The following is a 26,406-nucleotide window of genomic DNA, read 5'->3' on the forward strand; positions in this document are numbered from 1 at the left end:
TATCTACCGCCGCCCAGAAAGTGCATGATCTGGGATGTCGATATAGCAGGTCTCTGTAAAGATGTGGGCACAACAGTCGGACTTCCTGTTGCTTGGTCTAACCGAGTCCCAATTAATGCAGACAGGATATTAGCCAGGAGCAGCCTATATGCTAGGCCAGCACGTCTCCTATCCCGGCTCCATTTCATGTTTTAGCAATAAAGGTAATACCCGTTTTAGCAATAAAGCCAAACATCTGCTCCATAGTTAAGTGTGGTAGATCTTCTCATCTAATTATGTGGAACTATTCCTTTAAAAACACAGGCACAAACAGTGCCTGTTTGTGAGAATGCCTCAACTACTGGAAAAAGCTAGTTTGTTCTTGATTACCAGTCTGGTTCCCCCTACAATTAGACTAAAACCCTATTTAAAACAAATAAGGTGCAAACCATGTTAGAAAACACACAGTTCTATCAGATCCCGAGTCCCCTAGAAAATCTTAATTTCAGTGTTTGAGCTCTTTGTTTGTCTAGACAATCAGTAGCTTAGCGTGAAAGACATCTAGTCCAGAAAAATCACTTTTTATAAATAAAGCTCTGTTATTTTGATGATCAAACTGGTAATCTTTCTGTTACGGAGGATGAGTACATAACAAGACATTATTTAATGCATCTGAGACAGAAAGGTACATATCACGTTTTTACAGATCCATACTTTATTCCATTAGTACATGCTGCATGTTGCAACAATTTCATGTGGATAGGGAACTAGAATAATCTTTTACAGTTATAAAGGAAACATTGATATCTTGGGAGTTAATATTTTGCTGAGCGTCAATTCTGGGTGTGTCCGGAGAATTATGTTTTCAGATGAGATGCCTTCAGTTTGAGAAACATGTAATTTAGTCCTCAGTTGACAAAACAATCACAATCCACTAGATTTGATAGATAATTAACAAAAACTGATATTCTGCTTGAGAAAAAAATGTTCTTCTTCCACAGATATTTTTTAGCTTTTCTGGACAAAGCCAAAAGTCCGACCCTCAATCTGACACTTGTGGCCTCTATCAGTCCAATCATCTGTCTTGTGGTTCATCTCCCACTCCCACACTACCAGATGGTGCGCTTGACACCCGCCCAGATCGAGCGTTTGGTTCCCTGTGCGGCTCGTACGTCGTCCCAGTGCAGACGGGTGTTGGGGATCTCGTCCTCAGGCTCCGGGTTGGGTCGTGCCCCGTCTTTAGGACTCGCAACCACCATGGGCAGCGGCCCTCGCTGCGACTGAAACTCGACGACGTGGAGCTGCTTCTTGTCCGCCAGCTTCTGGTGGGTTTCCTGCAGAGTGGAAGAAGAGGAGAGATGTTATGGAGACTCCAAACTCAGCAGGTCCTAACTTCTCTTTTATTGTGCGGTGCTTTTTCAAGTAGCAATAAAAACAAATTCCTGAAAACTCCCACATTCCTTCCCACTATGACAACATGACCTCACCTGATTGGCTAATCCTGTGAAGAGGGCCCTGGTGATGTTGAGGAGATTGACTGATCCTTCTACTTTGCAGTACATGTCCTGTATGCCGATCAGCCTGCAAAGAGTGATGACCGCCCGGTGGCAGTGAAGACCATAACCTGCAGAGACAGAGAATCAAGCACAAACATGCACACATTGATATCATTGATTTTGGTGAACAATGCTAAGTTTTCTATTATGGTATGCGTACATTTTTTAATATTGACATCCAGTGTAATATAGTAATTTCTCTATAATTTTTTCACACACACAACCACAGAAAAAAAAAAATCCATTGAAACAAAGCACTATATTCCCTCAACACCAAACTTAACCAATATTCTACCAACAAAATACTTAGCAATTCAAGACGCACCTTCGTTTTGTTTCTTCATGCGGAGCGTTGTCCTCTTGAATTTGGATTCAATGTCATGATAAACTGTTGGGAGAGGAAAGACAACGACTGAATTACACAATTACGCACGCTGGACATCTACCAGGGGAAAGGGAGAGAACAAAACAGCCAAACTGGTACATAATAAACAGGACAAAAATTCTAATTATTTTCGCGTGTATTGTGCCAGTGAAGGCACTTGTGTTTTGTTATGCATCTTTTCTCCTGTTCTCCCTCAGGTCTTGTGTTTCTCTACCTGCCCACCAGATGTCCTTCCACTTGCCAGCGCCTCCTGCTCACTGCAGCAGCTGTGGCTAATAAGTTATTCAGAAACACAGTCCCTGAATGGGAGCTGTGTGCTGCTAAATTAATCCTGAGAAAGCCCCACAGCTTGAGGTTAAAATCTTGCTCTTGTGCAACTCTTAAAAACACCTCACTGACTGCCGTCCCTGTGTCCTCTAGACATCCAGTTGGAATTTAATACCCCTAATGAAGTACGTTTTGCACTTGGATGCTGTGACAATAATAGAGGAAGGAGTTATGGATGGGAGGAATAAAAGGAGAGGACGGAAGAGAAGCAGTAAAAGCAGTAGAACATTTGGTGCTAAGAAGACATCCCGCTGGGTGAAGAAATCTAAAATGCAAACCTAAATGTCAAATACACACACATGCATACCACAGAGGGAGCTGAGCATTTGCTGTGGCTGCAGGAGGTCCAGGTTCATTTAGAAGAGTGTGTATGACTCACAGATCTAAAAAGCGACAAAGTCAAAGCAGACAAAAACACATTCTTCCCTGGCACATATATTTCAGATATTAGGATTTTTTTTTCAATCAAGAACTCCAATCTAAAAGTCAACCCTGACTTTGAAGCCAAAACAAAAAGAACTGACAATGGTTTGTTTGGTTGTTCAGTCCAAAAGGTTGGAAATGCCCAAAACAAAAACAACCAAACTCGCTGCCACATTCAAATTTATTCTAATTCTGTTTGGCTTTGGATTGTTCAATTATTTCTACTGATCACCACTGTAGCCACATGAATATTCACCTGGTCCTGAGAGAGTGTGAATACTAGTGCCCAGAACAACAAGTGGAAAGTCGGGGGAGCTAAAACATCTGTCAGATCTTACCAATTCTCCAACTTACAAACCTCCCTTATGTTTTCCTTTTAAAAAAAAAGATCAGGTTTGTTTTCCCATCAAAACATGTTTAGTGGCCAACTCGGAGCTGTCCAGATGTTGGACTTTCCGACCCAACACATTGAAACAGCATAACAATTACGACAACTGTTAATCTTCTGATGGAAGACATCCCAGATCTGGACTGCCACCAAAACCTGAGTGATTACCGGCCTGCAGGTAATCTGGTCCCTGGATTCAGTGACGGCTGATGCATTCACAACATTGACCGTGTTAGAAACAAACAGCTGGGTTAAAAAAATCTTTTCCCAATAAAGGCGACAATGGCTTCGGTGAGTGTCCCTTGAAAGGTGACAGAGGAATGATGACAAAATTACTTTGATGCTGTCTGATCTGTCATTAAATTTAATGTTATGTTATGTTACAAACTAAACAAACAACCAATCACATAACGGTCCAGACAGGTTGCAGATGGTCGCACGGTGAGAGCTGGCTTCAAGGCTCAAACTGGGTGGAAATATAGGATTGCACAGACACTTTGTGTCTGGTCTGGGGCCAAAGCAGGAAGCTAACTTTCTTCTCCGGTGGGCGCAGTGGAGAGTTGATGACTCATACACATTAATCTTTCTGGCTTTGCTCTCCTGCAGCAGCAGCAGCAGCCAAATGGCATTTTACAATAATAAAGTACAAGCAATGCATTTTAACTCTGATACCTTTCACAAATCTTTTTTTGTCACTTGTAGAGTACAAGCAGGTGATATAAGCAGACAGTGGTAGACAAGAGGGGAGAGGAAAGAGGAATCGGGAGAAAGAGCCCCCGTAGTGGATGAGATTAAGGAGGAAGAAGGGGAAAATAAGAAAAGAGTAGGGGCAGTATGACTAAAAGAGATGGTTATGAGGTAGAAGGGGAAACCATAGAAGTGGAAGTAATAAAAAGGTGTGAAGTGGAGGAGAAGCTATTCTAGACACCCCAGGTCCTGGAAGTTAAGTCCCATTAATTTTGAATTTTTCCTTTGGATGTTGTTATGCGATTCACAGTTGGAGCCCTTCTATAGCTTGGATCAGCATTAAACCAGTTGAATCATGAGAACAAAAGGTCATCAACTGCATACAAAATCAATGAGCTTAAAATTATATTACTTACGCTGCTGACGTGAAAGCTAAAGATTATGATGTTGAGAAAATTATTAACGCGGTCTACAGCGTAAATCAATTACTAGAGTTGAGCCGGATACTCGGCTAAAATGAGTATCCGGTACGGATAAAGCACTTTTGCCGAGTACAAGTATTATACGAGTAATACGAGTCAATATCTGTGCTCGGATTGAATAAAAATCCTCATTGGGTAGCTGACTGTGTCTGTGTTCTGTGATAGGCTAGTCACAGCGCCCCTCCCCTACACACATACAGATTTATTGTGTTGCTGTGTCCCGCTCTGCTCACGAACGAGGATTAAACTTTAACACTTCAGAAACACGACAGTAGCATGCCCGCATCTGACACATGCAGGGAGACAGAAAGTCGCTGACAGTGTGAATGTCTAAATGAACAGGCTTAGTCTATAATAATGCGTTGATAAAAAGTGTTCTCATGAGCTGTATAAAAATTATCAGCCTTATTCTTTCAGCTCGGCTGTGTGTCGGCGTTTCCACATTAAAAGACTCGGGCCGTTCTCCCTCACTTTAAAAAAACTTGTCGCCACTTCAAAAATGAGATTAATTTATTTAACACACTCAAAAGTGTTCCAAACATTGTTCTAAATTAACTTCATAAAGCAATGAAACGAAAACTCCATTCATGCCATAAAATGTGCTCACCGTCCCACCTTTTGCACCCACATCGCAAAAGGTGGGACGGAACATGAATACAGTCTCTATAGTAGGCCTTAGAAAGCTATACTAACCTAAACAGATGTTAGCCTATGTTCATATTAAAATTCAGTATTTCAATATCCCTACCAAACTGCTCATAAACCCATTTATTTTAACGGCTGCATCAGGGTGTATGAAACGGACTGGGAGCAAATAAAAAATATTAAACACATTTAAAGGAAGTAAGTAGGGCTGATCCTGCTGTACTGTAAAAACCTGTAGGCAACATTAGCCTATGGCTTTTAATCAGTCTCTGTAGGATCGCCATAGTCAAGAGTTTCTCCACATCACCGCTGCAAACATATACATTCCACCCACTTCCGGGTTAGGCCCCGACCAGTCCGAGTACAGATACAGATAATTCATATGGTTAACACAGATACAGATAATGCTGTACTCGCTCATCCCTATTAATTACCTAGGGATGCAGCGAATGTTCAGCCACCGAAATTAATCGGCAGAAAATAGCAGAAAAAGCACTTTCGGTGTTCGGCCTAATAAGTCATAATACCGAAAAATTTTTACAGAACAATTACGTTAACATGTCGGCAGTGTGGAAGCATTTTTAAGTGTCTGAGAAAGACGCAAAAATCGCCATTTGCAGACACTGTCCCGCTGAATTGTCTCCTAACAGATCCACTCCATCTGTGGCTGACTTCTTGCAAAACAAACGGTCTGACCCGCTTTTAGTGTTTCTGTCACTCGTTTATGAGAAGGCAATTAATCTAGCCACACCTACATTTGGAGTGCACACGTACTCAAGCCTTTATGTTAAATCCACCGAAATGGACCAGTGCGAGCTGACAGGCAGGTTGGCAACTTCATCCTGTCATTTTCTCTCTTTACAAGGACAAGTGTTTCAGGTGGAGAGTCCTACCTGAAGAGAGGCTATGAAGTCTTCATGTTACACGATATGAGAACCACATACAACATTTATCATACTGGGTCGGACTTTATAAATTTAGAGCAAGGATACACATGTGACAACGTCCGGTTTTCACAATAAGGTGTCTATACAGTATGGAAATAAGATTAATTGGATTATATTCAAAGATAGCATAAAACATTACATGTGTCCATTAAAAGTAACCGGACACATGTAATTTCCTTTTTCGGACCCTCTCGGGCCTCGGACCCACCCACCATAGTCTCTCCAAATCCTGTGGGAAACACTGAGTAAAAAGCACATTTTGACTATTTAATCTATGCAACAGTAAAAAGAAAGGCAAAATAAATGGAAAAAATTTGAAACACCTTGTTTGGTATTCAGTATTCAGGAAAGTATTTCATTATATTCGGTTTTGGCTTTGGCCAAGAATTTTCATTTCGGTGCATTCCTACAATTAACTTTTGGATTCTGGGTCAAATTTGGATACATACAAGAACTATGGTGCTGTTTTTGTACACAAATTGCGAAAAAGAAGAGTTTTGAATTAGCTAATGCTCTGATTCACCTCTCAGACTAGCATTTTCTTTATAGCCACGCAGCCGGGCTCATACATATTGATGCATTTAGAGCTGTAAATTTCCAAACTGATGGACAAAACATATCAGAAACTATGTTGTTAAAAGAAGGCAGTGAAACACTTCGAGTGGCTCAAGGGCGGTGAAAACATGAAAAGGAAGGATGTGAATGAACAGAGGAAGAGGAGGAGGATGGGGAAGGTTTAGGAGGAAAAGTGAATGAAGGACATACACAATCACTTACTGGTGTGGTTGTTGTATCGTTCTATATAGTACAAGTAGTGGATAGCTCTGTTCTTGGCCTGCAGATCACAGTTAAAGGCAGAAACAAAAACAGTGTCATTTGTTGATGGAAAGTTTGAATTATGTTACTATATTAGCAGAACACTCTACAGGGACTCTAACATGGAAAGGGTCTGGGGATTTGTCACTAAGCGCCCCAGGTTAAGTAGATTTTATGACGTCTCTAATGTACCAGGATTGAATCAGACACAGGGTAATACACAAAATGTATTACAAAAATTTGATGGGAGCAAATATCAGCTAATTAAGCCACATAGCAATTCAGTTGTTTTTGTGTTGATCTTTGGATTGTATGCATAAAATGAGGGCCAACAAATTGTAATGTGGTAGGGCTGACGCCGAATAGTCTAAGATTCGATGCTTCGATGAGCGGAGCCTGATTCGACTGCCAATCTCACAGTCGAAGCTTCGCACTGAAACAAGGATCATGCCATTTTGTATATGGGGGTGCTCAATGTCTGATTTTACATCACTGCAAAAACTAAAATCTTAGTAAGATTTATTATCTTAATTGAAGGCAAAATATCTTGCATATCTTAATTAATATTATATATAATATTTTCTTGTTTTCGAGAGCTCAGTTTTTGCAGTGTTGTAACATGTAAAAAGATACGACAAAACACTACACACAACACAAGACATTACAAAAGCCACAAACTGGGGGATATTAACACAAAAACTGACTTAACGATTATTTTATTTAGAATGAGAAGTCGTACCTTCCTCAGAGCTGTGTTTCTGTCTGCCGCTTTACCCAACGCAAAACCTGGTGGAGGGAGGGAGAGTCAGTTTTAAAACACCTCTGAGAGTAAAATGAATAACACTGTAAGGTCACACTGGCAGAGGAGCTCAGTGTGTCAGAAAAGAGATTAAGTTGAAGAAAAGTTCATGGTATTGTTTGTTGCTGAGGCTGAAGGCAGGTGAATCTCAGGAGTTTCCTCAGCAGTTTTATTTTTTTTTGCCGCGCACTTCTGAAGAGCTAAAAAACTGTCAAAACCATTTCCTGCATTCCCCATCTATAGACGCTGAAGGGTTTCTAAGATATTTTTCAACTTTTGTAAAAACATTCAAATTGTCAAAATCATTTCTGGATCTGTTCCATGTTTTTAGAACTCAAAGTTTTATATATAATTTTAAAGTTGTTCCCAGAGTCATGATCTATGCTTAATTATCAGTGTCAAACCTGCAGCTCCGTTGCCATTTCCAACGGCGACCAGACAGCTTATGGACCTCTTCCTGCCCTCCTTGGCGGTCATGTTGAACACACTCTTCACCTGTAAAATGACATTAAACAAAAATAAACAACAACGAACCTCTACAGGCCGCTTTCAGCTCTGCTTCGCCATCATGTTAAACCTACTTAAGGTAGAAGAAGGAGGATGAAATTACCTTTACATCCTGGCAACAATTAATAAATCAAATGCTCTGACAAACATTTAAAAAAATCTGGTATCTGTCAAAGTCACAGGACGGCCTGAAATGATTGGCTGGCCTATCTGCCTGTCTACCTCCCTGCTCTCTCTGTGCACTATCTGCACATTAAATTGTGTTCTGGGGAGGCTTGAGGGAAGGGGTGTTTTGTCTCTTATTTACTGTCCAACTTTGCCAACCACAGCTTTAATACAACTATATGTGGCTCATAATGTAGATAACATGTTATAATCATTAAATATTCTTGTACAGCAAACCTTTCAAAATGTCCAGTGTCTTGTGTCAGTGCTCATCAGGCCAATAGTTATTAAACTGACAAAAAGAAGTGTGTGTGTGAAAACATCTGCAGATTTAACACTACAGATAGATAGATACATACTTTATTTATCCCGAGGGAAATTCAAGTATCCAGCAGCATATGAAACATACATACGTTAAACATACATTAAACCTATGTTAAAATAGAAAATTATTAAATTTAATAAATTATTAAAGAATTAAAATAACTTATAACACAGTAAAACAGTGCAAAAACAGTAAACAGTGCAAAATGGAGTGCAGATGGAGGTAGAAATTGTTATTTTGTCTATTGTCCTCCCTGCCATGACTAGGAGCTGTTGTACAGTCTGATGGCCAGGGGGACAAAAGAGTTTTTAAGTCTGTTGGTGGAGCTGGGCTGGGACAGCTGAACACACTCCTCTGGTCGATGAAGGTGTTGTGCAGAGGGTGGTTGGTGTTGTCCAATATGGACAGCTCTGAGCCCACCACTGAGCCAGCTCTCCTCACCAGTCTGTCCAGTCGACCGGCATCTCTCTTCTTGCTGCTTCCTCCCCAGCAAACTACAGCATAAAAGAGGACGCTGGCCACCACAGACTGGTAAAACATCTGCAGCAGTTTTTTGCAGAAGTTTAAGGACCCCAGTCTTCTCAGGAAGTACAGAGGGCTCTGCCCTTTCCTGTGGAGAGTGTCCATATTTTCTGTCCAGTCCAGCTTGTCATCCAGATGCAGCCCCAGATATCTGTAAGTCCTGACCAACTCCACATCGACCCCCTCGACGGACAAAGGTTGGAGATGTGGTTTCTTCCTTCTGAAGTCCACCACCATCTCTTTGGTCTTGGAGGTGTTCAGCTGCAGATGGGTGGTCCTGCACCACCTCACGAAGTCCTCTACCAGGCTCCTGTACTCCTCCTCCTGTCCATCCTTGATACAGCCAACTATCACAGTATCGTCTGAGTATTTCAGCATGTGTACAAGGTGAAGAGGACAGGAGAGAGCACGGTCCCCTGTGGTGCTCCGGTGCTGCTGACCACAGTGTCTGACGTGTGGCCCTTCAGTCTGACGTACTGCGGTTTCTCTGTTAGGTAGTCTGTAATCCATGTCACCAAGCGTGGGTCCACCCTCATCTCTGTCAGCTTGTCTCTCAGCAGGAGCGGCCGGATGGTGTCGAAGGCGCTGGAGAAATCAAAAAACGCCATTCTCACAGCGCTGCTCACCTTGTCCAGATGTGAGTAGGCCCTGTGGAGCAGATAGAGGATGGCATCCTCCACGCCCACCTTCTCCTGGTATCCAAAATGCAGTGGATCTTGTGCATGGTGAACCTGGGGTCTGAGGACATGTAGCAGCAGCCGTTCAAAGGTCTTCATGATGTGTGATGTCAGTGCTACTGGTCTGAAGTCACCAGGCTCCCTGGGGTGTTTTTTCTTTGGAACCGGGATGAGACATCTTCCAGAGCACCCTCCCCAGCTGCAGGCTCAGGTTGAAGACATGCTGGAGTGGCTCCCCCAGTTCAGCAGAACAGGTTTTAAGCATCCTTGGACACACTCTGTCCGGGCCCGCTCCTTTCCTTGGACGAAGCCTCCTCAGCTTTCTGCTCACCTGATCCTTGGTGATGGTGGTGGGGAGGGGTGTTGAACTGTCCATGTGTGTGGAGGGTGGGGGTGGTCTGCAGGTGGTGATGGACATGGTGGTGGCATTGGGGGGGGGGGGGTGATGGACATGGGGGTGTGAAGTATCAAACCTGTTAAAAAAACAGTTTAGCTGGTTTGCTCTCCCAGCATCCCCCTCTCCTGCCATACTGCCCTTCTTCTTGCAGCCTGTGATGGTTTTCATGCCATCCCAGACCTCCCTCATGTTGTTGTGCTACAGCTTCTTCTACGACAGACTTTTAAAGCATTTCATTTATGTATGTGCGCGTGTGTGTCTGGAATGCCTGTCCAGATTAAAGTGACCTTCATTGATTGGTTAGTAAGCAGAGCTCACAGTCATCCATCACACACACACACACACACACCCTTGTGTCACCATCTTTGTGGGGACCCGTCATTGACATAATGCATTCCAATATGCCTTAACCAAACCTGAACTCTAACCTGATTCTACTCCTAACCCTAAAACTAAGTCTTAACCCTTAAACAGCGCTTTCAACTTGTGAGATCTAGCTTTTTGGTTCCCACAAAGCTGCCCCAACAAGTATCGTGGTCTCAATTATAGTACGATCAATTATCTGCAATATGACTTTGGAAACACCAGGGGGCAGCATTGATACACCACTCACAGGAAGAAGGAGTGGAAGATGAGAGTGGAGCAAAGGTGTAAGAAATTAGAAAAAGGAGGAAAGAGGAGGTGTGGAGTTGACCAGTGAAGAGAGAGAGAGAGTGGGCCAAGGAGGAGATGCAACGGTCAGAAAGAAGAAAAGAAAACAACAGAAACAGAAAAAGGGGAAGAGGAGGCAGAGTGACACAGCAGAACAACAGACAGTAAAAAGGTCTCTGTCACGAACAGTTTGGGTGTGTTTTATTGAGCATGCAGATAGGTGCATGCAATGTGTGTGTGTGTGTGTGTGTGTGTGTGTGTGTGTGTGTGTGTGTGTGTGTTAGAGAGAGAGAAAAATAATAAATTATGAAACAGAGACTTTATGGTGTTTTGAGTATGAGTGTGAGAAGAGTAGAAGGTTTCTGTAGCGGAGATATAAATGCACCACAAATCTAACATCGAGTGTGAGCGGATGTGCTGAATTTCACTGTGATATATAAAACTAACAACTTATGAGGTAATTAAGCTGAGTTAATTAAGATAATTAGAGCACTGCTGAGATATTTTCATGGCGTGCTCTTCTTCACACAATGTGTGAAAAAAAAGTAGTTTTAAGCATATAAGCCAACTATAGCTATTTTATCATTTTATAGTTAAAGCTGCATTAATTTGATTCTTTAGAATTTCACAACAAGCTATGAATTATAACCTTATAACGTTGTTATGGCAAACATGATAGCAAATAATTGCCTGTTTACACATCTCACAGATATGGAGCAACGTTAGCATGTTAACGGCTAGCTTCTTGGCGAATACGAGTCCAATATAAACACTCTTTTTAGCTCCAATAACTCCTGAGGGAGATATCTCATTTGTATGTTACTAAAATGCTTTCCAAGTGAAAATTTTTCAATCCATTGTTCATATAAACATTTTGATTAGTGCAGCTTTAATTATAAAAAGAGTGAAATGATGCAATTTACAGTGACAGGTATTAGTTTTCATTAAAATAAACAGGGTTTATTGTACACAATAATATGAAGACCTGTATAATCTAATGTGATTTCATAAAGAAGCTCTGCAGGAAATATTATCTTTGTGAAGGTTTTTTTTCTGAAAAGTCAGAGATGTCATTTGAACACTGGCTTATAAATCTGTGTTGCGTCTTCTGGAGGTGTGCTAGCTTTGCTGAGGCTGTGTGGTAGTGGGTGGGTTTTGTTTTTGTGCCGGTATCTGTTTTGTTGTTGTGGGAAAAAAAACAACAACTTTAAAATACTGTGGTTATTTCTGTTTGTGGTGGTGTACTGAATTTATGTTATGTTAATAGTAAACACCCAACAGTGCATCTAAAATTCTACACAGATACAAGAATATTTAGTCCAACAGTGAGGTGAGAAGACAAGTGAAGAAGTGAAAATACATTCAATAAAATCCATCATCAAATATTTATTCAACCTGTGGAAAAGACACGAAAGCAAACATGACTTTTATTACTTCTGAGATTTTAAAGCTTTCGCTGCTCATATTGTGAGTGTGACTGTGTGTGAGCGAGCGCGACAAACAGAGAGTAAGAAAATGAAGTAAGAAAAATGGGCAAAACCAAGAAAGAGAGAAAACCAGAAACAATGGCAAACGAGACAGTGGGAGAATTCATATTGACAATTTATATTGCAAACCCCTTTATACAACAGTATCAATAAGTATCAACAATTAGGCACAAACATAAATTTTACACACTGACCCTAAAACCAATGATAAAAGTCAAAAAGAAAAAGTTTAGAAGCATAAAACTAAACCTCTATCATCAAAACATCCACCAAAGCCAATTTTCCGCTCAGTATCTCAAAAGAACCACCGTTAAGTGGATCCACATGTGCTATGTGTCTGTTTATATCTATTGTGCCATGTTTTTCTACGGGCAGCTTGTACATAGATCACCGGCAGCCTTTCAGGGCCAAGCCCTCCCCGCCCCACAGTTCACCTTAACGCTTTCATCAGTGAGAGAAAGCGTAAAGTGACCGAACAGTGTTGAATTTCAGTTGATGGAACTTCAAAGTCAAGATCTGCCTTCAGCTTCGCTAGTTATATAACACACATTTCAGTAAAGGATTTATAATTTGACTGCAGGGCCGCAGCAGGATTGGGGTCAGGGTAGCAGCACACACCAAACATTGAAAACACAACCCTGCAGGACACACACACACACACACACACACACACGTGGTGATGTCTCTCTTTAGGTCCACAGACTTGTAATGTTTTCTTACCTTTCTCTACCTTAAACAAACACGTATACATTAAGTGTATACAGTAATTACTAGTTCTTTCTATCGCTTAAATTGAAGCGTAAGCATTCCGCTTGTGTGTAATTACAGATCATGGAATCCCGACCAGATGGGATCTCAAACGCTGTTTTCGTAAATCAAAATTCAACAAGTTATTAATTCTCATGTTTCAACTTGGCTTTTAGCTACTTACAGCCAGTTTCTAATAGAAGTGTGTGTGAATGTCTCTGGTGATGTTGAGCTTTTGGGCTTTGCATTCTTCATTTTAGGTGAAGAAGCAGCAGTTTTTGGCGCAGCACTAGCAGCAGAGCAGATGGGCAGATGAGATTTTTTTCCCACCAGATGAGCGACAGCATGGCGGTGGGAGGATGCTTCTAGCTCACTCTCACTTCTGTTTTATCTCTTATTTTCTCAATCTGCTGCTGCATGTCTCCCTATCTGTATCTGTCTGTAACATTGCAGCGCAGGGGGAGAGTTTTCACCACATGGAAGCAGAAGGTGCTGCGAGAGCACAAGCCTCCAATAATGCATAACACTTCTCTGAAGTGCTGTTGATGTCCTGACTCTGCAAAAACACTGAACAGTTTAAAGAGTCTAGTTACTCCAGCACAACTGAAAGGATTTCTTCCATCCTGTGCTGTAGAGGACAAATCCCTGTTGTAGAATTATTACATATCAACACTGGGGTAGGTAACGTTGGAGAAACTAAGAAGAAGGTATCCAACCAAAAAAATCCCACCCACCCCCATTCAAGCCTCCAAAGCCACACCCCCCAAATACAATTTCATGTGCATGAGTGCCCGGGCAGAGTGCGCTGGTTAGGCTGGTAGCTAGTTAGGCTGGTAGCTAGTTAAGGAAGCTAGGCCAGCCAATTGACCATACTTATTACTGTCCTGCAAGAGTCATAGATACTGGATTTTGGATTTTTTTTGTGTCAAAGCATTTGATTTACTGATTGCTGTCAGGATGTAAAGAAAATTTCCAAAATGCTTCTGAAATAAATTGCCTACAGTAGCTTTAATATCTGACTTAATACATTACATCCATTTTATCAGTACTTAATATCATGGTCATGTAGCCTATTTATTCTCAGGACCTGCTCTGATATTTTTGAACATTATAGTTCATAGATTTAAAATTCTTCTATTTTTATGCTAATTGTTTATGTCTACAATCTGTGTTAATTTAAAAACTTGGGCTAAAAATAGGTAATAATGGCCGAAATCTCAGACACAGACCATCAAAATAAAAGTCTGTTGTGAAGTATTTTAAGAAATCCTGTAGGCTCAGGAAACCATGTGTCATGCAAATCATACAGAAGTGAATGTGTGTGTTATTGTAATAGTAAAGAGAAAATAAGTCCACAATAATTTAAACTTAACTTTTCCCACATGGTGTATGAACTATGTAGGAAAAGTTAAACCAGTTAAAATTGTAAATAAATCTCTTACAACAGAACTTCTCACAATTAATTGAAACAGCTGTTTGTCAGCAATTTACAGTCAAATTAAGTGAATATATAGACTTCATGATTCATTTCTGTTCTTCTTTAACAGGCCTACATTTTACTTAACATCATTTCAACTGGTGGCTAAAATAAACTTATAATTAACTATTTTGGAAAGTGTGCTTTAAAACAAACTATTATGCACCATGATGTGTATACTTCGATGAACTTTAATGAACGCAATGTTCCCAAATAAATTTTGACAAACCATCCTGCTCCTGAAGAAAGGCTTTAATCTTCAAATGTATGAATAGAAAGTACATGAAATTCTATTATCTTAAGTACTATAATTAAAGTGGCAATCTTTGATGTTGTTAAGACAAAAACAACAGTAGTTTCTTGAATTACAAAACATCTTCATGAATTGCAGCAGGATCTTATTTCTTCAAATTACACATATAGAAGAGATAGGATATGAACTTTTAAAAGCCAGAATCACAAGTAATGCTTTTAACAAATTAATTATCAAGCTGTATTAATACCCTTTATGTGAAATGAATTTTAGATGTTACGTTTTGTGGGTGCCTCGGTGAGCTCCACTAGGCACAACATTTAATCCAATTGAATGTCCTTGCAAAGTTTCTCTCATCCGGCCAGCTGTCTGTTTACTTTCAGCAAAACTTTCAAGGTTGTTGACTTCGGAAAAAAGAGAAAAACCCCTGTTCTGACACAGACAACGTTCCATCTCTGTTAATGAAATCACTGAGTCCTGTCCAAGTGGCTGCTGTACTTGGAGAGAGGCCATGAACATCTTCTTTCTGCCACTCTAACTGTCCTCCCTTCCTTTTCTTTACTCTTACCTCTGCTCTCTGTCATCCCTCGCTCTCCTTTTCATCTCTCGAAGGTCCAACTGATTGCACTTCTTACTGAGACCATACCACAGACATGCAGATTTTTTCGAGGCAGTAGTTTGTAAGTTATTGTATTGGATTACATGTATACATTATTGTGTATGTTTTTAATTGATGTATTCTTGCATGCCCTAACACACCTCTACCTGATCCTGCATTTATTATTATTTATTTATTATTTTACCCTCTTAGGGGCAGCACAACAATTTATAAAGACAACATTGACATATTTTTAAATTTTACCTTGCTTTTACACATCCAGCATGTAGGAGCATCAACAAAATGTATTTATTTAGATTTCTGGTCCATGTGAAGCTGGGTTTATAGCCAATGCAAGGGGTTAATTGGACTCCCGCCATACTTCTCTCCGGCCTGGGTTTTGATTTATAGTTAAAGAAATATTTCGCTGTGTCTCGTTACTGAACAGAAGACTACTACCATGAAATTGCTGTATTTGTGTTCATTTACTCATAAAGACCGCCAATAGCAGTTAGCAGAAGGCTTGCAATGCTTTGTTAGATGTTTGATACTGAAAAGAAGAAGAGTCTTTCTTTAACTGTTTAACTTTCTCTCAAGAAACTCCACCAAACTTTGGTGCTGGGCAGGTAGCATACAGTGGATTTATTAGATATTTTTCAGAACAGTTACTGCTGCAAACAACACTGATGAGAGCAGTGAGACTAAACCAAAACAGTGAAGCTGAGGGCTGGAAAACCAAAAGATGTACTTAAAGACAGCAGAAAGCTCCATAAAGCTGAGGGGAGCTGCAAAGTCAGGTGTTCCATCTCACATTACACACTGTAAATTTGACTCACTGTTTTTTTCCCCACAATGGGTCAGGTTCATATTGATAACACATGTGTAATATTGATGAATGCGATTTAATATTTTGCTAGTTTCACCTGAACTTCATTTTATTTAACAAGTAGAAATTGCATAAACTAGCCTTGTAATGGATACTGTATAAACTAGCTGATTGACACCCAAATTTACCAACCACCTGGAAAGATTACCACTACTTTTAACTTTTAATTTAGTAACGTAATAAATATAGTTATCTGGGTTAAGACCTTGTCACACACAACTGACGCACAAAATCCTGCACTAGAAATGTTTCAGAGAATATAATAATCCCTTAGGTACCCCAAATTTTAGATGTAAACATTTGAATCTATACAGCTAAAATGATTCATTTTGAAGCATCTATTTTAAAGCTGGTCGTCAAACCTCAATATGATTTTGGGAACTCGACTGAAATATGTCTGTAGCACTGAGCGCTTAAAACGGTCAAGTAAGAGAAGTTGGCATCAAATGTCTGTTCAGAATCATAAAGACAGGATTTAAATTCAAATTTTGACAAATTTAAAGTTAATTTTGTAACTTAAGTTCTTGTGGGGCTGATTTAGATGTTTTTTGTTAAAAGACAAAAAAAAAAAAACATGTTTCCTCAAATATATGCATGTAATATAAAGTATGGGAAAAAAGTATCATTATGGTATCTGTACCTGAACGTGTGTAACGTAATACCAATAGTATTGTAAAATGTACCCAACAATACCCAACCATAAGTATATTTTACAGTAAATAATTATCATTACATCCCGAACAGTTTATAGGAGTCCATGTTTTAAATATGTTTGAATATATAGATTTAATAAATATCCTTAACCTTTCTCCTCTATCTTTTCACTTTCCTCTGTCTCTCTCCCAACTTTCCTTCTACCTCCCTTACTTTCTGTCCCTCCCTCCCTCTCGGAAGTGTTCAGTAATGGCATGCCGGCATCATCGTCCTTGGGAGACAAGGCTTTCATTCCAGTAAGCCCTTTTCATTTCATTAGGCCTGAATTTATAGTGGTGGCGCACACACCGAGATACACACATATAAGATATATTTATAGAGGGAGATGGCACCATAAAAGCGTCTGTTTCCAGGGGGAAGCCTAATGTCTGTGACACCATTCTTATTTATGCAGGCAGGAGGGTGAGGGAAGACTAGCAATGTGACACACACACAATCTGATGTTGTGTGTGTGTGGATACGGTGCGAAAGTCTTTGTACGGAATGTGTATTTGACTAAACCTGTGCATGGGTATCCCTGTGCAAGTTAGTGTGTGCGTTTGTGGGGCAGGTGCACATTTGGGTCTTCCTGCATTAAACTTCTGTGTACATGAGTGTGACCTTGTGGCATTACCCCCATTAGTTTAGTGGGGTCCATTAGTGCTAACTGAATTAAGACAAAAACAGTACGACAGAGAGAGAATCTAAATGATCTGGGTCTGTCCATACAGCTAATTCTCCCTCTTTAATCTTTTTCAGTTAGTACTACTCGGCCACTGCAACTTTAGCTTGAAGATTTGGTGTTAATAAAAACATGATAACACTTCTCATTTGAGAAGAGGTGATTTCTCTAACTTCAAAACAAGATTTTTCTCAATATGAATCATCCATAACTACCTATTAACGTATTATTTTAAAACATGCTAATTTCTCTTCAGGTCTGAAAAGGTCTGGATGAGCTCCCTTCTGTAGAATCTTTTTGTTTTTTGGCAGGGTAGACAGTTAGGTGTGTGAGTGAACACTGCTTTGGGGTTGATGAAATCATTTCCTATGTTTCAAACATGAATGCAAATGTGACTTTCTAGAAATTACACTATTTGGCCTCAGGAAGCGCTAAAAAAAACAAGTCATGACTGAACTGTAATCTCCCCACACTGCAGCTGCAAAACAACATCACATTTAATGCTCAACTGCAGCTATCCTTGCTCAGAAAATGTGCCTCCAACACCATCCATGTGTACACGCAACACTGGATTTCCCACCATTTTGTGTTTCCTGAAAACAGCTCCCCACTATGAGGCCTTCTTAGTTTTCTCAATATATCTAATGTGACACTTTTATGATAGTTAATAGTTAATATGTTTGTGTGCGGAATGGTAGTGTTTTCATACAAATTCAGTGCTGTTTTCTTAATATTTTAATCAGTTTTGAAAGTAGCTAAATTTCCCTCAGGATCAATAACGTATCTATCGATGTAGCTGTCTAATTTTATGTGTTGACTGATCATTGTGTGTAATTATTTGGAACAACATCCATTTTTTTCAAGGCTACTTGACAGGAAATGTTTCAGGAAAAAAATAAAAAAGTAAAAATAACAGAATTAATGAATATGTAAGTAGAAAAATACAACATATAAACTTGTGATGCAGCGCTCTACACGGTCGAAGTAGAACAATTTGGCTGACAAGTCAAGCTTCTGTTTGATTATGTCGGTTTGTTTAGTCAACAGAAAGAGAGACACTCACCTCAATGACACGTGAATCAAAGTCCTCGTAGGTTTCTGTGGAGAGGGGAAAAGAAAGAAAGATGTTTAGATTAAAAAAAGCTTCTACACACAAACATATTTCGGCAAAAGAACACACACTCACAGACCCTGTAAACAGATTAAGCCAGACTCCTGCTAGCGTAACAAATACCCAGATGTCCTTGCAGCAGTGTAAAGAGTTGACACTTTTCATTGTCAGTGACCTCTGAAGGGTGTTAGTCTCCCAACAGCAGCCTGTTCACTTCTAACCAATTAACAACAAACAAAGGAGAGCTGACTCAAAGGCTCCAAGGAGAGAGAACACACACACACAGTCTCTCTCTCTCTCGCTTAAACACGCGCACGCACGCACACACACACACACACATACACGCACACACACACCCCTGAGCTGGGACATTAGCTCACCATCTGTTAGAAACTAAACCTGATCAGAGACGAGCAACCTAGTTACAGCTCTCACTACATCACAGTCACCAGTCCCAGTGTGCATTGTGTGTGTGAGTGAGAGCGACAGAAAGTGTTAGTACATGCAGGTGAGAGCGCGAGTGTATTTCACTGTGTGAGCGCTTGTTAGCACGGCGTAATACGTAACGTAATATCAATAGGAAATTAGATAAAAGAAACCAGAGGAGGATGTGAAAGGAACAGCGAGCAAAGAAGACACTTGATTACAAGAAGATGGAGCAAGAAGCAAGAAAATGTGCTTTGCGATCGCAAAGCCTCGTCCCTCATCTGTCGGCAATTTGAGGTAATTGGACTAAACTCAAGCAAAGATCAAAGTTTAAATCCAACAGTGTAATAGGGCTGGGAACAGCAGGCTAGCAGCTCCATCAGTGAATCAGGTTGATTTCAACCAGAGGTGTTCCTCAGGACTGTAATAAAGTGTTGAAAGTGATATTACATACATCAACCTCAACGCAAAGTTCTGATATAAATCCTCCTGGTAGAGCAGGCACAGCTGAAAAGATGGCGAGGGGAAAACTGATTGAATTCGTTGTACAGCTGGCCGTCAATTAAAAAACAAAGATCATGAGGAAAAAACAAAACCACCTATAAGGCAAGGCAGGAAAACCAACAGGTGTAACTAATAGTATTAATAATGGCATTGGCCGTGTCTATTCCCCGTGTTTATGTTGAATGCCAGATGCATATTCCAGAAGCAAAGTTTCCCTTAAACCACGCACTCAGTTTAGCAATCCGTTCACTTAGTTTCATAATCCGTGTACAGTTTTTTAATGAATTTGCTTGGTTTACCAATCTGTCCGCCAATATTTTTTCTACAAAATGACCCCCGGGCACTACATAGACTTCCTGCTACTCTCTCGTGTTTTTCTTACTAAATCGGTCAGACAAACTCACAGGTGCTGGCTGTTTTTTGTCTCTGCCTGCAGTTAATCTGAAAGGTTAGAGCAGCCTAGTTGAACTCAACTGGTAGGCAATATAGTACATGAAAATAAAAACTGCAGTGAATGCCACTGGGTCTGGATCCTGATTATGTCCATTTATGTACATAGACTTTTGCATCTGCAAACTCATTAGTCAGACCCACTTGACTTATTTAAAAAAACACAACAAGAGTCTATAGCCATGCTAGCAGCTCTGTGAGGCCGTACTCGATCTATATGCTCCCACCAGAGTGCTGATGATGCTAGCATGTTGATGTTTCGCAGTTATAATGTCCAACACGTTCCCTGAGTTGGTTTATGGTGTTAGCACGCTAACATTTGCTAATTAGCACTTAACATAAAGTACAGATAAGGCTAGGGCTGAACAGTTAATCAAAATCAAAATGCCATGTGTGAAAATGCCATATTAAATTAAATATTGTCATGTTGCAGAGATGTCCTGGCCTACGCATCATATTCTAGACTTAAGAAAACATCTTTGTTTGGTACAGATATTTGCAAAAAAAAAATAAATAAAAAAAAAAAATCACACTATAATCATTTAAATTAAGTTTTTCAATGAAAATGAGAATAATTATGTAAAAATTATCATTCCGTCCAATATCGCAAATCCTATTGTAATTGCAATGCTAGTAAACATAACCGCAATTAGATATTTTTTTCAAAGTCGTTTAGCCCTAGATAAGGCTGATAAGAGTTTTCAGGTGTCGGACAACAAGAAATTTTATTTGATGATTGCGCTTGACTAACAGTAAGGAGTCAACATTTCCTAGCAATGCATCCAATAGTTGTTGAGATTTTTCAGTTGGGACCAAAGTAGGTGACTGACCAACCAACATTGTCATCCCTAGTGCTAAATGTGAATGAAACAGTGTGGTCATTTAGGTTTCTCACCCAAAAACAGAGAAGAAAAAAAGACAAGAGTGAGTGGGAGGAAAGAGATAAACAGAAGAAGTGATGGAAAGTAACTGAAAGGAAAAGGAGAGAAGGAAACAAGAATGAAAAAGAGATAGATAAAGATAGAAAGGGATAGAAAACCTGAAGAAGGCAGAAAGTTGAGGGAGGGGAATAAAAAGCAATGGAGAGAGGGAAAAAGGGAGAGAGCGTAAGTATGAGAAAGTTCTGGGTGAGAAAGACAAACAGCAAGAAAAAAAGGGGGGGGGGATGTCTTTCAAAATTAGGAAATTGTCCCACTTTAGTCACATTCTCATCAGTCCTAATAGGCTTTTCCTCTACTGCATCATCCATCCAACATTTACATGTTTCTACACTGTGTGAGTGTTTGCATTTTTGTTTACCTCCATTTGGTCCAGGGTCAGGGGGGCCCAGGCTGATGCCCCCCCAGGAGTTTCCCGTCCATCCTCTTTCCCTCTTCACCTTCATCTTCCTCTTCCTCTCCCACTCATCTCTCAGTCGCACTGCAGAAAGACACAACCAACAAATTTAGCGCTGAAGCCCCGAGAACATACAGGCCGAGGCCACCACTTATTTCCAAGAGCACATGATACACATGAAACTTTGAAGCTATTTGTCATCGTCAAATGAACTGTGTAATTACTGTTAACAAATGAGATCACAGGGGAGACAAACTGGTAGCTTCTCATCTCACACCAGTGGTGCTGTTGCTGCTCATGTTTCTCAAAATTAAAAGGTGCCCTGTGGAGTTTTTGTCCTCACGTAACAGTACATGTATTAGTTCCGAACAGTTCAGTAGAGCACGTGCGTTTTTGACTTCCCAGAAATTGCAAGCTAGTAAACATGGATGTAAACAATGCTGGATTTAAATTTAAAAGGAATGAAATGCACTTGAGGCGTTTGTTAGACCTTAAGGATACACACAATGGGTTTTAGCAACACTGAACTTAGACAAGACAACCCCACAGGGGCTCTTCAAGACATAATTTCCCAAGCTGTTGTTTCCTAGTAGGTCTTGAAAAGACTATTTTCCCATAAAATAATTGCTCTTTGGCTTTGCTAAAGAGAACAAAAATGTTGGGGGTATTTTTTCTATTGGCCTGTCAGTCTTGCAGTGTTAAGGTGCATCAGTATGTGATAAATAATTGATGTAATTTTGTACGTCTGTGTTTGCAGAAGCTAAAGCCTGCTTGTTAGTATTCGGTGCATTCTGCCTCTGTACCTAGTTCAGCTTGCACCTCCTGCTGCTCAGTCTCGCCTCTTCGACTCATGCTCTGCAGAGTCCCATCCTTCAGCACCGGAGCGTTCAGACCAGGCCAGAGAAAACCGCCGCGACCTGTGGGTTAAAGATACAGCCAGAGAGAAAAAACAATCAGGAAATTGGAGAACACAAGAAGAGGAAGACTTAAAGGGTGCAAGAGAAGGAAAGATCTCTATATATCTTACGCTAGAAAATAAATTCCAGCACAAACATAGAATAAACCTATTTATTGCGAGTACATCATGTCTTTTGTTATTAGTACATGAAGAACTGAGAGAGGAGCGAATAACAAAGAATTTACATCTTACTTGAATACAGTACATCAACAAACAGGTAATCTACCACAGATGTATTTGAGTTTAAGGTGTCTACATGTTTAAAAAAATTTGACAGTATAAAATTTGCTATGTGGAAATACCCAGAATACTCCTCATGATTATGAGGTATGAGCAGAATTATTTAAGTATAAGTATTCCTAAATATACCTAAGTACATTACAATTGAATACAAAATATTAATTTGATTCATTTTAAATGAGATAATTTAATACTTTTTCACCACCATCATGAGTAGGGATTGAATAATAATTTAGAGACATTTAATTAAAGTGAAAGCAAAGACGAGCAGAGACAAGCTGACAAGACAGTGACATCGAGACTGAGACTGAACGCAGACTGATAGTTCCTCTTAAAAGAAAAGTGAAAACAGGAAAAAGAGAACAGGCAGAATGAATTAAGACTAATTGCTCTCCTAGCAGTAGCAGTGTAATAAATTCATCAACATTGTTTGTTCAATATTTGAGTGTGTCGTGTCCATCAGCAAAGCAGCACACAACTTCACAGAAAAGAAGGAGAAATTTTAGCAGTTAAATGTTATCAAGCAGAGACCAAAAGTAGGGCGATATGTCCAAAGATGTTATTGCGATAAAAACATGTCATACTGTTTGATATTGATAATTCACGATAAATGTCAAATCCTTATTTATTTCAAGTTTAAAGGCAGTTTTTTTTTGCTCCTGAGTGAAAATTAAATAAAAAAACATATGGTTAACTGTGTGGTTAAACTACTCTTTATGGTCCAAACGTGACAAATACTTATGCCAAAGAGTGGATCACTTCACAAATCTGAGGTAGAACATCATGATAAAATCTTTTTTATATATTTAGTACATTTTTTTTCAGTCCCTTTTCCTCAACAAAATAAACATCTTAATAGAAAAATTAAGTGCTAATTTGTTCGTGATTCAAATAAATTAAATTAAACATTTATTAACAATACATAGCAAAATTGTTACATTGTTATTGAGGAAGATTATATTGCAATCATTATCATTATTGTTTTATTGCCCTGCCCTTGCCAAAAGAAAGACAGACAGATGATGTCTCACCTTCTCCAATGCTCTGTCCTCGGTTCAGGTCCCTCTTCAGTTTGCGTTTGGTTCTCTTCCCTCGACCCTTCCTGGCTCCGGCGCCTGACTCCGCCAACACACCTCTCCACAACTCCTCAGCCGTCACTGTAAACACACACGTTTATGAGCAAACAAACATAAACAGCTCTAAAGATCAGTCAATATATTTTCTCCATTTTATCAGTGTAAAAACAGAAAACAAAGAGCAACGATTGTGAGACAAATGGCTACCAACAACTTTGCTGAACACGTGTTTACAAAGACCTGGCACCTAAAGTGAAGATACAGTATCGCAGGTCCAGTTTAGCACCTGTAGTACATCAACAGATAAGGCCCATTTGAAAACAATGCAAATAAATTAGTACACCAAAACTCTGCTGAGAGTAAATATTTTAAAACTCTTCATGGAGAAATATGAGCCCAGATACAGATTCAGTGGAACACGATAGGTTGTTGGTGTTTCACAATGTTTATGTGTGCGTATTCCTGTGATCACAAGGCGGACATGTTTAGAGAACACATTTACATGTCTGAGTAACTGTAAATAGCAGCTCCATATATGCCCATTTAAAAAGGCTGTCATCAAACTGACATGTTGTCCAAATAAGCTCTGCTAACATGTACCTGCATCTGCTAAAGGGAAAATCAGCGGGGTGTATTTCTATTTTTAGTAGCCTAGGTTATTTCTTATTTCACCATTTTAATTATACTTCATTATCCTTCTTTTTTTAGTGTTTAATCACTAGCCGAGGCTACTTGAATCTGCTGCCTTTACCTTCAGTTCTCTTTTCTCCACATGCACACACCTACACCTCTGCTGTAAACAGCAGCGTGCCCCACTCATCCTGTCTCTCTCTCCCTGTATGTGTCTGCCCTGATGAATTTCTCCCTCAGCAGTATGTTTTTTACAGTCGCTGAAAAGACATAGAACTTGTCTTTTGGATTTTCTACTGTGATTCATTATTAAAGCAGCAGGTACGCCGCATGTGGAGGAGCCATTTTAACGACGTACAAACAAAACCAATGTGGTCCTGAATGACGTCTGCACTGGTGTGTTTACTCTCGCTTTACATGTTCTGTGCTTGTAAAATATCCACGTCTTGTAACTTAATAGATAACTAACTACTCTCTCTTCATGTTAAAACAGGAAAGGGACTAGAAGTTGCCATGCTATTGTTTAAATTACTACTGCATGCTGTATCATTTCCCTTCGGTGAAACTAAGGGGTCACTGAAACTCACAACACAACAACTTCAAAAAAGTTTACCAAGGGTCTCCACCTTGGTCTAATTGGTTTACAAGAATTATAATATTATTGTATTGGATCAACTAGAAAAGCATAGTGAAGCTACAGCAACTTGAAGCAATAAATTATACAGTTAAAATGGCGAAAGGATAATGGGAAGCTTTTCAAATACTTACACTTATTGAAGAAGCTGCCATGTCTAGTTTGCTGCCACACTGTTGCAGGTAACAGTGGAGGTGCAGGGTTTCTTTGGAGAGAAGCAGCTGAGGCTCCACTTGCAAAGTGGGATACCTGAACTGCTCCCCATGTTGCACGGAGTGGTGCAGCACCTGAAAGAGAGAGAGTCATCCACCAAAGGAAAGACAGATGTATCAGAACTAGATTATGTGCATAATGCCGAGCAGGTTTAACATACAAAGACACACATGAATTAATACACACACAGAAAACACTTCACACCAAGACAACAGCTAACATCAGGCTTATAAATTATAAATTAAAGGATTAGACCGTCAAATCAAGCACAACGCTTTTATTGGCTTCTCCTTTAGAAAGAGCATCAGCCACTTCCCCAGTTTTCTACCATAGACTGCATAATAAAAGTTTTCTACCCAGAGAAGACATAGATAGATAGTGAGGAAAGTAAAACCTAATAAAAGCTGAGATTTCACTGAAATAAAGTGATGTTCTGGTGAAACAAATGTGTTTTCCGAATTAAAGCATGTAAGTTACTCAACCATTGCACAACTATTTTCTCAAAAGCGTCTACATCTACTTATAAGCAGGGCGAGATTAAAATCCAAACAATTTTGAATAAAGTTTGTTGGGGGGGGGACTGTTTACCATTATTACTATTAGACAGCGAGGAACACGCAACCTGTAAAACACGTAATGTCAGCGGCTTTATTCAATTTTCTTGTACAAGTGTGTAAAACCGAAGAAGGATTTCTGACTGCACTGAAATTACTGCTGCTTAGACCTGCCTGCTGACAGCCCTGATCACGACAGGCCTGCCCTGTTTCAGTAAACACAACTCACCGTAACCAAACAGTCACACTTCTAAACATAAATACTCTAAATATACTCCGACATATAACTTTTTCAACGAGGCAGTGGAAGATAAGAAGAATAATTCACCTCCGAATGTGATGCGGAGGGCACAGCACACCCTTACGGACGCCGCCATGTTTGAATTATGAAGGGTCCTTCAGAGGACAACAAGGTGTCTGAGCTATGCCTGTTTAAAAATATGAAAATGCAGAGGGTTTGTATTTACTTTTTCTAAATAAAAAAAATCCACATTTTTATGTACCGGGGTATTATTATTATTATTATTATTATTATTATTATTATTATTATTATCAGTAGTAGTAGTAGTAGTAGTATCTCCAACCATCTCCAACCTGTGTCCATGGAGGGGCCAATATCTGGGGCTGCAGCCGTCTGTACTTCCTGGGAAGGATAGGGTCCTTCAACCTCTGCAAAAAACTGCTGCAGATGTTTTACCAGTCTGTGTTGGCCAGCGCCCTCTTTTATGCTGTAGTGGTGAGGAGAGCTGGCTCAGAGCTGGACTCTCTGGTGGC

General features: G+C 39.9%; 1 protein-coding gene across 1 annotated transcript; it reads right to left on the reverse strand.

Moving 5' to 3' along the window:
- Positions 1-671: 671 nt before the first annotated feature.
- Positions 672-26,045, reverse strand: mrps5 (mitochondrial ribosomal protein S5). Its single transcript, XM_046071276.1, has 12 exons — positions 25,961-26,045; positions 25,000-25,152; positions 23,557-23,682; positions 22,131-22,244; positions 21,292-21,411; positions 18,565-18,599; positions 7,839-7,929; positions 7,375-7,421; positions 6,597-6,654; positions 1,861-1,923; positions 1,467-1,603; positions 672-1,313 (listed from the first exon to the last, which is right to left on the reverse strand). Exons 1-12 carry the CDS (start codon positions 26,007-26,009, stop codon positions 1,089-1,091), a joined length of 1,218 nt encoding a protein of 405 aa, XP_045927232.1. The 5' UTR covers positions 26,010-26,045; the 3' UTR covers positions 672-1,088.
- Between the last annotated feature and the right edge of the window lie 361 nt (positions 26,046-26,406).

The sequence above is a fragment of the Micropterus dolomieu genome, linkage group LG15 (genome assembly GCF_021292245.1).
Source record: "Micropterus dolomieu isolate WLL.071019.BEF.003 ecotype Adirondacks linkage group LG15, ASM2129224v1, whole genome shotgun sequence".
Taxonomy (NCBI): Eukaryota; Metazoa; Chordata; class Actinopteri; order Centrarchiformes; family Centrarchidae; genus Micropterus; species Micropterus dolomieu.

What these genes read in the sequence shown, in the direction of transcription:
- mrps5 (XM_046071276.1), bottom strand. Translation starts at nt 26,009, where the DNA reads ATGGCGGCGTCCGTAAGGGTGTGCTGTGCCCTCCGCATCACATTCGGA. An exon ending in AGGACAGAGCATTGGAGAAG is followed by an intron (nt 22,245 to 23,556) that starts GTGAGACATCAT and finishes TTTAACCCACAG; the next exon opens with GTCGCGGCGGTTTTCTCTGG. An exon ending in TTGATTCACGTGTCATTGAG is followed by an intron (nt 7,930 to 18,564) that starts GTGAGTGTCTCT and finishes GTCATTTTACAG; the next exon opens with GTGAAGAGTGTGTTCAACAT.